We start from the raw sequence: 12,429 nt of genomic DNA on the forward strand, positions 1-12,429 counted from the left end.
CTTTTGTATAAAAAATGCTGTTTGCAGTGTCAACATGTCTAGTAAGAATACTTGTATTAATTTCTATATTCCTTTTCCATGTAACATTCTTTCTCACCCAGACTGTATCTGATCAACTCCCCTGTGGTGCGAGCAGAAAACCTTCGATTTAAGGAGGAGGGTGTGCGTGATGTCTTGAAGGATGTGCTGCTCCCTTGGTACAACGCCTACCGCTTCTTCATCCAGAACGTCCTGAGGCTGCAGAAGGTGTGGGGTGGGGGCCCGGCAGGCTGGGTTGAGCTGGGTCTGCTCCAGAGTGCGGGTGGTGCTGCCAGCAGTCCCTGTGGGTAGGACTCAGGGCCACTTTGGGGGCACTTCATGAAGGTGCTGGGCGGGCTCCGCTGGCCTCAGGAGACACTGGGGCTTCCCCCTTAGAAGAGCTGCCTGGGAGGTGCATCCACTGCCCCGCTGCCCTCCCCTCATGGAACCAAGGCTGGTGGCGGTGAGGGTGAAGAGCCCACCACTCCCAGGGAGGGGACACTTGGTGAAGGCTGCTGCAGGCAGTGCTCAGTGGGACATCAAGGTCCAGACTCTGGAAGTGAGAGACTCCAGTGGCCATTAGAGGGAGAATGGCACATGTGGAAGTGCCTCATGGCCAGGGAGGCACCATCTGAAAACCTATGTGCCTGGCTGTGCTCTCAGGGCTCCATTTGGGGTCAGACTCCAGTACCCCTCATCTTTTATGTGCAACAGCTTACAGTAGAATCACTGTGTCCATTACTGTTGACTAATCGTACAACGTTGATGCTTTCTGGAAATGGGCTAGAGGTGTGAGCTGTGAGTGTCCCCCTCGGGCAGGCTGGCTATTCCCATGCTGCTACCTCTGGCTTGTCTCCCATGTGGGCTTCTCCCTGTGGGCTGAGGAGGACAGGCGCTCTCCCAGCCTCTGCTGCTGTGGGACACCAGAACACCACAGGGCCCAGCTGGGCTTGGCCATCAGACGCCAGCTCTCCCATCAGGCTCTCAGATCAGGGCCGGAGTCAGCACAGCCATTGCGCTGCCAGCCTGGTGTTGCTGCTGCATGAGGGGGGACAGGTGGAGTGGACCATATCAGCACAAGGGCAGTTTTGCAAAGCGGGGGGTACACAGCATTCTAGTTAAAATGGACAATTTAAGCAGAGATGTTAGTTCCTAATGTTCATGTTCAGTCTGTAGACAATCGTCCAGCCCTAGCCAGCTCTACTAGCTTTCCTTCATTGGATCTGAAGTAACTAAATCCTATACTTAGAAGATTTTGGAATATTTCTCAACTCATAATCATTTTTGGTACAAAGGAATAATTTGTTCAGAGTAGTCAAAAATACAATTCATTAACTGAGTACTTTATATCCCAAGTTTAGAGCTTATTTGGAAAATCCTGCTGAGAATCAGTAATTTAAATTGCCACTTGATCTGGAGTTTTGTGGATGGCTGTTGTGGGCCACTTCAGTTTAAGTGGGTTTTTTGTTGGTTTGTTTTTAGATTTTATTTATTTATTTGACAGAGAGAGATACAGCGAGAGAGGAAACACAAGCAGGGTGAATGGGAAAGGAAGAAGTAGGCTCTCTGCTGAGCAGGGAGCCCAGTGTGGGGCTTGATCCCAGGACCCTGAGATCATGACTTGAGCTGAAGGCAGGTGCTTAACGACTGAGCCACTTAAACCACAGTTTAAGTGGTTTAAAGAGTTTATTTCTGTACAGTAATTTTCCCTAAGCATGCTGAATGTTTTAGTACTTGTCACTTTGCAGGAGGAAGAAACGGAATTCCTCTACAACGAGAACACAGTTAAAGAAAGTGCCAACATCACAGACCGGTGGGTCCTGTCCTTCATGCAGTCACTGGTTGGGTTCTTCGAGACTGAAATGGCAGGTAAATGGAAATGGAAATAAGAGTTCTTTTTCTGATTACCCTTTCGATACTTAACTGTGTTTTTTTAGAAACAGAGGGCGTTTTATAAACATTTTGAGAGATATGGAACACTAGATAAATCCTTGTTTCTTTTAACCCCTCAAATATGATTTTGTTAAGACTTGTAGACTCATGCTGCTCAGAGGCCTGGGGGTCAGCTCAGCCTCACCCCACCGGCCACAGTCACCACGCGGCCTTCCACGGTTCAAACCCACCTCCACCACCTGTTCCCTCTGGTTGGGCGCTGCCCGAAGTCCTCAGGCCTCGGTTTCTTTCTCTGAAAAGTTCCTGGTGGTGGTGTTACAAGGCTCCGACAGAGATTGTGTGCAGAGAGTAGCTGGCAGACAGGAGATGCTCAAGGAGTGCTTGTTAGCATGTGTTTTTTAGTCTATTAAATAAGCAGTCCGTGTTTAGAAAAATAGTAATAAGGTAGATGTTTTCCCCATATTTGTTACCTATAGCAACGAGTTGTGTCTTGGACACAGGTTGGAGGCATAGGTTATGTTGGTTTCCTCACGGTTGGAGACAGAACAAACTAAGTCTGGGGGGAGTTCCAGAAACTACTGAAGTAGGATACCTGACATGGGCCCGACAAAGTTGGTGGGCAGATGTCCCCTGTCAAGGTTAACCATCCTGGCCCAGGCGGTGCAGTCATGCAGGCACATGGCCTTCCTGGAATCCTGGTGCCTCAGCCCTTGGCACAAGAGGATGTTGAGTCCAGGAATTCCCACAGGCTGCCAGGCATCCTGAAGCCTGCCCCCACCCGTCGAACGCGCATCAGAAGGATCATGTGACTGCTGGACGGATTGATGTAGGTGCAGAGGGACACGAGCATGCGAGCAGAGCTCTCCACGCAGCCCAGGACACCCGCTCACAGCCTTGTCCCCATCCGTCCTGAGTGACATGAACTGTTGAAAATGGGCCTGGGGACAGCAGAGCCAAGCCACGTCCTGAGTGCATGCATGCCAGCTGGGGTCTGTCTTTTTGGAAACGAAAGGTCTGGCAGTGGTTGTTTCCGTGGCCGACTGCTCTAGTGCCCCAGTGCCACGGCCTGCTGGCTTCGTACCCTTGGCCCCTCCTGGATAAGGTTCTAGGTCTGGAGAATCTGCAGCTCCATTAGGGAGCCCAGCAGCCACAGTGTTGCTGCTACGCACGGCACACTCAAGCTGTGAGGGTTCTGTGTGCCCTCCAGGGATAACACCTGAGCACAGGGAACCCCGGCCTCCTAGAAGGTGGGGGGTGTGGCGAGCCATAGAAATGACCTCCTTCCTTCAGGCTAGGGCTCTGATCGCCACGTCACCTCTCGGAGCGAGTGGCCGCTGGCACCTCCGTTCTGGTCCTTGTGAGCCGCCCTCTGCCAGTGGCAGCTTCTCACCCTGGCAGTTTGGACCAAAGGCTTCTTAACGGTCACTGAACTCTTTCATTAATATAAGTTGTGTTTCTTATACTTGTTGGTCTTATTCTTGGTTTTGGTGTTTGTTTTTGTGCAACCGAGAATATCAGTTACAGGGAGGTGAGTGGGAAAATCCAAAAAATAGGCCCTTACCTTAAACAAGATAAACTGAGCACCGTCACCCTCCTGCTTGCCCTCAGAATTCTTGGGGGCCCTCATGTCTTTGTCCTTTCCTGGGGTGCCCATTCTGCTGGCTGTTTGGGCCGCACATTCTCAGGGTCGGAGGGCTGTCGGCCTCTGCGTTGTTGAGCAGCTCCCCTGGGGTCCAGCTGGATGGCTGGAATGGGTCTCCAAACACAGGCAGAGTCGCTCTAGTTGGAAAGCTCTGGCCTCAGCCTCTGGTTAGAGTTGTCTGTGTGTCTAGGGTGTCTTCGTGGAGGGTCAGGGTAGCACAGCGGAAGGAAGTCAGACATGCAGCTGACTGTCTCTCCAACATGGGTCTTGAGTTTCTTTCGTTTCTTTCTTTCTTTCTTTCTGTCTTTCTGTCTTTCTGTCTTTCTTTGTAAAGAGAGAGAGTGAGTGAGCACAAGCAAGGAGAGCAAGTAGAGCAGGCAGAGAGAGAAGCAGGCCCCCCACTGACCAAGGAGCCTGATGCAGGACTCAGTCTCAGGACCCTGGGATCATGACCTGAGCTGAAGGCAGACGCTTAACCAGCTGAGCCACCCAGGTGTCCCATGGGTCTGGGTCTTCTCTTTTTCTCACTGACCACGGGGGCTCGCACGCACTCACAGGGTGGGTCATGTATGCTCTCGATACACCAACAGCCACGTAGTTCATCCTTGGGGAATGCCACCGGGGTTTTGTCACTTTGGTTCTTCCTGTCTCCTGAGCAAGCGTGGCAGCTCTGGGATGACAAGACCGCTTGCTGTTTGCGTCTGGCCCTCCCCGCACCCTAGACGCTCACCTGTTCTTGCTGCCTGATCATCTGCTTTCAGCTTACAGGCTCTACACGGTGGTGCCTCGCCTGGTCAAGTTTGTGGATGTCCTAACCAACTGGTACGTCAGGATGAACCGCAGAAGGCTGAAGGTGAGCACACGCACGCAGGCTGCTGCCCGGAGCGGCGGAGTGTGGGAGGGTGACCTCCGAGAAACAGGAGTGCAGCCGGAAGAGAGAGGAATGTTTTCAAGTGCTCTCAGCTTCTGAAGCTCTTTCTCTTTTGTCCTTTTTACATTGTAAGTCAGCTACATTTATCACCATTTGAAAGATAGGAACCTGTAAGTTCTAGAAGTCCACTTGCATATTTTCAAGACAACTAAGGAGTGTCCTGTCAGAGGGCAAGTCTCAGGGCCATACAAGACTGAGCTGAGCAGATTCTCTTAAAACACAAAAGGAAGTCACGCAGATACATGCGATGTCACGGGGGTGGCTCTGCTCTCAAGTCGGGTTTCTCCTCACTTCTTCCTCTAGTCAGTTATGTACGGGCAGCCTACTGGGCATGTGGGCTGAGTCCTGTCGCAGGCCCGGAGGCCACGCGTAGACTGTGGGGGTGCCCGTGCCACGGCCCGCCAGCCTGCCTCCAGATGTGGGAATGACAAAAGCCCTTCACAAAACAGTAATTTCATTTTTGTTAAAATAGATCAAACACAGCACACCCACATGCAGAGGGGCTCTCTCTACACTGTTGACCGCACCTATCTCTATCATTTCGTTATGGTTTTCTTTTTTTTATAATCTTTGTGTTTTTCCTACAGTGAATTAGTGTCATTATTTCCTAAATAAACATTATATACATTTTTTTAAATAAGAAATCTTATCTTAAAGTAATTGCTATTTTCTGTTTGTAACCATTGCCGTGTGTTGCATGAGAGGCAGACGCAGCCTCCAGGCCTCAGAAGCCTGGGCTCAGAGGTGGGGAGAGCAGGGCCCGTGGCGGCCGCCTGCCTGACCCTGGACGCTGTGCTGTGGCCGCCTGCCCCGGCTCCCCTGTCCTGTCTGCGCGCTGTGTGCTCTGTGGGGTCGCCATTCTTCATTCAACCGACTGGATTCGAACAGTCTAATTAATGCGAGCTTCTTCGCTAGGGTGAAAACGGGGTGGAGGACTGTGTTACGGCCCTGGAGACCTTGTTCAGCGTCCTGCTGTCTCTGTGCAGACTGATGGTAAGGTGCTGGCCGCAGCCCTGGCGTTGCAGCTGGTCTGTACTGGTCTCCCCAGAAAAAGAAATAGAGTTTTAAAACAGCTTAATTCCCTAGTTCCCTTTCAAAAATCTCATAGCTCGTCTATGTCAGGAAGGCCTAAGAAACATTTGCTTCTAGAGCTGGGTTCTTCCTGTCTGCCCTTTGCGGCACACGTCGGGTCAGGGTGCTGGCCTCGGGATGGCCGAGCCACAGCTGCCTGTGAGCACACACCTCATCTTCACGCGGGTTCCTGTCACCATAACAGGGAAGTACTTGAATGCACGTCTAATACACAAGTACGTCACAGACGGTGTTTTACTGAACATGTGTCCTGTCGCTACTACTCCAGCCTGAGGTCATGAGCCATGTTCACTCCTGAACACACACGAGCAAGACCTGTCTTGTGCCTGGTGCCTCTTATCTGACTTCACTCACCTTCACCCTAGGAAGCATTTCCCCAGCTCGCTGATGCGGTTTCTGAGGTGTGGGGACATGGGGTCATGGTTGCAGCTCCTGTTGTTACTGCAGACTTCTTCTGGGTGCTTCAGGACTCTGGCTCTGCCCGCTGCCGCTACAGTGCAGGGGTCCATCCCGCCAAGGTCAGAAAGTAGGGTCCTGTCCACTCGCGTGGAGCTGCTCTTTTTCTCCATCCGAGGTCCGTTGATGTCCTGTGTCTTCATGCAGGCCCCCTATACGCCTTTTCTCACCGAATTGATGTACCAGAATCTAAAGCTGCTGATCGACCCTGCTTCTGTCCAGGACAAGGACACACACAGCATCCACTACCTCATGCTGCCCCATGTTCGGTAAGAATCGGGTATCACTGAAGCCCCGCCTGGGCCCGGGAAGGCTCACGTGGCGGCTGCGCCTCAGGCTGCAGAGGGATCGCCCCTTCCTCCCTCCGAGCTCGTGTTGTTTGGGGTGGTCTGCCCTTCATGGAGTCCCTCTCACGCCCACTTCTGCCGTCAGGGAGGAGCTGATTGACAAGAACACAGAGAGAGCCGTTTCTCGCATGCAGTCTGTGATTGAACTTGGGCGAGTGATTCGAGACCGCAAAACCATTCCGATAAAGGTTTGATGCTTCATTTGTATTTTACGTGCACAGGCCCAAATAATTACACCTTTGGAGGATTTTCTTAAAAGAGACCACTTCCAGCACAGGCATAATTTTTTTTCTTTTCTGCAGTAAGGGTGTGAAAGACTTAGTGCTGGTTAAACCTGCTCAGTCTGGAGCTTGAGATTCGGATAAGACATTTAACATTTTACTTTCCTGCTGTTTGAAGGGCTGGCTGTTTGGTAAACTGTCCCTTCCCTTTCCTCCTAGTATCCTTTGAAAGAAATTGTGGTTATCCATCGGGATCCAGAAGCTCTTCGTGAGATCAAGTCTTTGGAGAAGTATATCATTGAGGTAAGAGTACAGGTTTGACTTTTTGGGTCCAAATAGATTTCTTTCTTTGAGAAAATTGTTAGGACTAGTACTGTTAGTGTAGTTCATTTTTTTTTTTTTTTTAAAGATTTTATTTATTTACTTGACAGAGATCACAAGTAGGCAGAGAGTCAGGCAGAGAGAGAGAGAGAGAAAGAGGGAAGCAGGCTTCCTGCGGAGCAGAGAGCCCGCGGGGCTCGATCCCAGGACCCTGAGACCACGACCCGAGCTGAAGGCAGCAGCCCAAACCACTGAGCCACCCAGGCGCCCCAGTGTAGTTCATTTTGATGTATACTTTGAAATGTATCCTTTTCCTTTTGTGTGTCAGCACATACAGATACTTAACTGTCCACAGAATCTTGCACTTTGCTTAGAATCAGCATGTGCTTTTGCCTTTTTAAAATGTCATTATAGGGGTGCCTGGGTGGCTCAGTGGGTTAAAGTCTCGGGTCATGATTCCAGGGTCCTGGGATGGAGCTCCGCATTGGGCTCTCTGCTCAGCGGGGGGCCTGCTTCCTCCTCTCTCTCTGCCTGCCTCTCTGCCTACTTCTGATCTCTGTCTGCCAAATAAATAAATAAAATCTTTTTAAAAAAAATAAAATAAAATGTCATTGTAATTCTTTAAAAGCCATTCCTTAAAAAAAAAAAAAATTTTTTTTTTAAAAAAGCAATTCTAAGATCGGTGGATTTCTTTACCTTGATTGGATCACTCACTACCTTTATCTATTTCTCCAAATATTCTTTGAGGACTAACCAAAAAACTCTTCCTTCAAATCATCAAGGAACAAGTGGGCATGCATCGGGCCTGAGCAGCTCCACTCTAGCACAGGTGCTAGCTGAGCACCTTCCCGCCCATCCAGCGCTGCCTGGGGGTGTTCACTGGGGCGTCCCCACTGGGCTGTGGGAGGGCCGTGTGCACCCAGACACACGCATGTACACATGTACACGCCATTGGCTTTGTGCTAGAGAGGACCATGTTTATAGTCTTCAACTTGTGTTTTTTCAGCAAACAGTGTTTCTTCTTCTTCTTTTTTTTTTTTTTTTTTTTTGTTGAACATTTTATTTAGAGGGTGGGAGAGAGACAGTGGGAGAGAGTCTTAAGAAGACTCCACACTGAGTGTGGATCCCGCAACCCTGCACTCATGACCTGAGCCTAAACTAAGAGTCAGACGCTTACCCAGCTGCACCACACAGGTCCCCCTCTAAGTCTAGAATCTTCTTTAGTTGATGTAGTTTGCTCAGCTGTCTTGAATGATCTGGACAAGAAAGATTCTTAAGTTATGTATAGAATTGTACACCCATTAAAATTTTGTAACATTTTGATCACCCCAAAAAGAAACCCAGTGTTTAGCATTCACATGAGCGTTCACACGCCTTTTTTGCCCTCAAGATCCCTTCACCCCCTGGCAACCATGGGTGTAAGTTTTCTGTCCCTGGGTGTGGCTGTTCTGGATGGTTCATGTAAATGGAACCCGACAGCAAGTGGTCTTTTGAGGCTGACTTCCTTCACTTAGCACCAGAGGTCCAATTCGTGGTATAGCCTGTGTCCATGCATCAGTCCTTCATTGCGCTAAGTAGTAGTCTGCTGGGTGATGGATCACATGTTGTTTATCCTTTCACAGCTGATGGACATTGGGGTGCTTTCACTTTTTGGCTGTTGTGACCAGTGGTATTTGAACGTTTGTGTGCAAGTTTTTGGAGTCACATGTTTTCATTTCCGTCTTTCTTTTCATCTTGGCTGCCAACTATATAGGAATTGAACGTCCGAAAGGTCACGCTGTCTACGGATAAAAACAAGTATGGCATTCGCCTAAGGGCAGAGCCTGATCACATGGTCCTGGGGAAGCGTCTGAAGGGAGCCTTCCGGGCAGTGATGACGTCCATCAAGCAGCTGAGCAGTGAGGAGCTGGAGCGCTTCCAGGAGAGCGGTGGGTGTCTGCCCCTTCCAGGCGCCACCTTCCACCTGGGCTCCTTCACTTGCACTGTCACTGAGCTGCGAAACAAGTAATTCTGATAAGGGAAGGAGATGATCCCCGAACCATCACCTGTCCGTTGACTGCAGACAGATTGCCTGCTCCGTGCTGGTCCACGTGGCACGGAAGTCCCAGCACAGACATCCCGACACAGATGGGCCCAGAAGCACAGGCTCCCAGCGTGGAGATCACACTGTAGTTACAAATGTCGTGTTTTTCACACCTACATTTTTATACTTTATGTTTATTTTATTCACCTTTTTATTCTGCATTTTTACTTTACAAGTCATTAGTCTGTAAAGTGCAGCTTCCAGACCATTCTGTGGTTTTCTTTTAAGGGGTGCCCGTCCTATTGCTGGCTCTTCAGACTGTTTCCGTTCTTCTGCTGGTGCCCGTAGTTCTGCAGTGAGAATTTTCACATGTACATGTTCTGTGCAGTCGATTCCTTCGGGCTAGATTTCTAGGTAGAATGACTGATAGCACATGCTAATAGGAGCCTAAAAACTACCCCAGTGAGAGAGCGTGCAGACCCCCAGTATCAGGTTCACTGTTATTGGATGTTGCTTGTGAGAAAAAGCCAGATGGTGTTTGGAGGTCTCTGAATGAAGACTAGAGTATAGTTTGACAGAAAAGATTAAAGCAGGTTTTGAAACAGGGACTTAGCGATGAGGTCTGGACCTGGTTCAAGGGAGAATTGGATCAGAACTTACCATAGTCTCTCTAAGACATCAAGAATTCGTAGTTTGGTTCCTTAGGGCAAGACTGGATTTTGGACTAATTCAGCAAATACTTTTAAAGCTCTTGTGTTTGACTGGCCCTGGGAACCCAGAAAAGAGTGAGACAGATGTCTTTACCCTCATGGTGCTGGCCAACAGTGAAGATATGTGGAAACAGTTGTAGTTTCAATAAGTGCTCTGAAGGAAAAGCCTAGGACAATAGGAGGAAGTTAGGAAAGGGTACTTAGCCCCTCCTTCCTCTCCTTCAGGGGACTTTCCAGGTGCCCGGGAATTCTCAGCTCTGTCATGAGTAGAATCCTCTCAGGTCTTGGTATCACTGCTTAACCTTGGGTATAAAGTGTTTGGTTGTTAGGATTCCCTGTGAAGGTGAAAATCATAAGCACAGAGGAGTCACAAGGAGAGATAAAAGAACTCAGAAATCAGATGACTGCTTATACGGAATTGAGAGAAATGTCCCTCAAAGTCCTCACATTTTTAGATGAAATGTAAGAAACCTGGCAACTAAAAGTTGAGTCATTCCTAACTTAACTTGATTTGTTAGATTAACAAAATCTTTGATGCAACTTCAGATCACAAATCTAAGCGTTTCAACAGATAGCCCAAATACTTAAAAATTCTTGAAATAATCCTGGTTTGAAACCAAGGCCTGTAGCTTCAAACCTACTTCCTGAGTGGATTTCTGCACTATTGGAAAGCAAAACAGTTTTTGGAACAGAGTGACATAGTCAGAATGACAGCCCAGTGCTCAGATACCCAGAAAATCACTGTGGGCGACCGCAGGAGGCTTCCCTGAAAGCAGGCATCTCCATCTTGTGCTCTGCCTGCTGTGGGAGGATGGCACCCAGACCTTGACCACCCTGTTCACCTCATTCCCACCCCACCCTACTCAGCAGATAGTGGAGCACTGGGGTCCTGCATTCAGTAAGTGCTGGGCCTGGGTCCCCCTGGACTCTGCAGCCTGCTCTCTTTAGTATATCATGCGCTCTGTGTTTAGGGGTACGTCGCCTCCTGGCACATGCCTTTGGACCTGGGGACTTCCTTACACGGGTGGACGTTGGCAGCAATTTAACTGTCCCCAAGGCAGCATGGGGAAGTATAAGGGATATGAGTTGGGAGAACATGATCTCTTGAAGTCTCCACAGCTGGTGCTGTGAAGTTTTTATTAAAAACCGGCATAATGTGCTGTAGCTGGGCGGTATGTGGAGGAGGATGCTGGGGGGCTGACTCACAGTGGCAGTTGCTTCTCCGACAGGGACCATTGTCGTAGAAGGCCATGAGCTACATGAAGAGGACATCCGCCTCATGTACACATTTGATCAGACAACAGGAGGGACAATGCAGTATGAAGCACACTCAGATGCCCAGGTATGTTGCTCTTCCCTGGAACGTTTCTTTACCAAAAGATAACATAAGAAGAAAAAGTGTTTGTTTCTGCCTTTCCTGAGTGTTGGGCTCAGCTGGTCTCCTGACCAGCTGGTTTCCTGAGCTGGTCTCAGAGTACAGTAAACCAGGTATCCATTTTAGATTGGCTTTATTAAATTGCTCCATTGTATGCTCTTAACATTTGCACTTCTTTTTTTTTCTTTTTTAATCTTTATTAGAGAGAAAACATGAGTGGGGGTGGGGCGGGGAGGGGTAGAGGGAGAAGTAGACTTCACACTGAGTGGGGAGCCTGATGCAGGACTCGATCCCAGGACCCTGGGATCATGACTGAGCCAAAGGCAGGCTCTTAACCTACTGAGTCACCCAGGTGCCCCGCCATGCGCATTTCTTTAGCATATATGAAATTGACATTTTATGACCTCTGCTTGCAATTGTCTTGAGTGTTGGGTCCTACCAAAATGATTAAGATATACCCCACCCTTCAAGGAATGACCCAGTCATAGAGACAGAAAAATAAGCTACTTCTTACTCCTTTGCCTGATAAGTTATCTGGTAGGAAAGAGCACAGAGAGAGGTTCCTCTCCAAAGCCTGGTGTGGAGGCAGGCACGGGACGGACATCCTGGAGGGGGATGTGCAGCAGTTTGGGATTCTGAGGTCAGTGCTTTTTGTCGTGATGGATCAGAGCATCTCTCTTTGCTCTTGACCAGACTTTTCTGGGCAGACAGATCATGAGATCTCTAGGGTGGGAGTGAGGGACTTATGGAAGTTCCATGTGAGGAAGACAGCCCCCTCAAATTCCTCAAGCCTTTTGCAGTGGCTTGAATGAGACGTAGGCCGAGCTCCATGTGGCCAGACGGCATGAGGAGCCACCTGTGAAGAAGCTGGGAAAGGAGGGCGAGAGAGTGTGTAAACTCCCTGATGGCGGCCAGCCTGAGACGGCGCTGAAGGAAGTGTCCTCATTTTCTGAGATTAATGACACGGTTCATATACTATGGGCTGCGGTGGCCCTGCCCAGCCATCCACCTCCAGTTCTGCTCTCATGAAGTAGAGTAAACTGTTCATCTTTCTGATAAAGTTTCATCAGAAACGTCCATGCTGCTGGGGCACTTGGGTGGCTCAGTGGGTTAAGCCTCAGCCTTCAGCCCAGGTCATGCTCTCAGGGTCCTGGGATCGAGCCCTGCATCCAACTCTCTGCTCAGCAGGGAGCCTGCTTCCCCCGCCAACCCCCCGCCTCTCTGCCTGCTGCTCTGCCTACTTGTGATCTCTCTCTGTCAAATAAATAAATAAAATCTAAAAAAAAAAGAAAGAAACGTCCATGCTGGAACACCTGGGTGGCTCAGTCAGTGAAGAGTCTGCCTCTGGCTCAGGTCATGATCTCAGGGTTCTGACATCCAGCCCCACATTGGGCTCCCTG

General features: G+C 49.4%; 1 protein-coding gene across 3 annotated transcripts in view; it reads left to right on the forward strand.

Annotated features, from left to right (window-relative positions):
* IARS1 (isoleucyl-tRNA synthetase 1) overlaps positions 1–12,429 on the forward strand; it is a 72,365-nt gene that overhangs the window by 44,476 nt on the left and 15,460 nt on the right. For all 3 annotated transcript variants that reach the window (XM_004766161.2, XM_004766163.3, XM_045064994.1), the window contains 9 exons: positions 102–246; positions 1,767–1,887; positions 4,315–4,406; positions 5,400–5,477; positions 6,180–6,301; positions 6,465–6,567; positions 6,820–6,903; positions 8,675–8,849; positions 10,884–10,996. In XM_004766161.2, coding sequence (XP_004766218.1) covers positions 102–246; positions 1,767–1,887; positions 4,315–4,406; positions 5,400–5,477; positions 6,180–6,301; positions 6,465–6,567; positions 6,820–6,903; positions 8,675–8,849; positions 10,884–10,996 — 1,033 coding nt within the window. The remainder of the gene's footprint in view (positions 1–101; positions 247–1,766; positions 1,888–4,314; positions 4,407–5,399; positions 5,478–6,179; positions 6,302–6,464; positions 6,568–6,819; positions 6,904–8,674; positions 8,850–10,883; positions 10,997–12,429) is intronic.

This window comes from Mustela putorius, unplaced genomic scaffold (genome assembly GCF_011764305.1).
Source record: "Mustela putorius furo isolate JIRA1106 unplaced genomic scaffold, ASM1176430v1.1 tig00003854_pilon_pilon_pilon, whole genome shotgun sequence".
Lineage (NCBI taxonomy): Eukaryota > Metazoa > Chordata > Mammalia > Carnivora > Mustelidae > Mustela > Mustela putorius.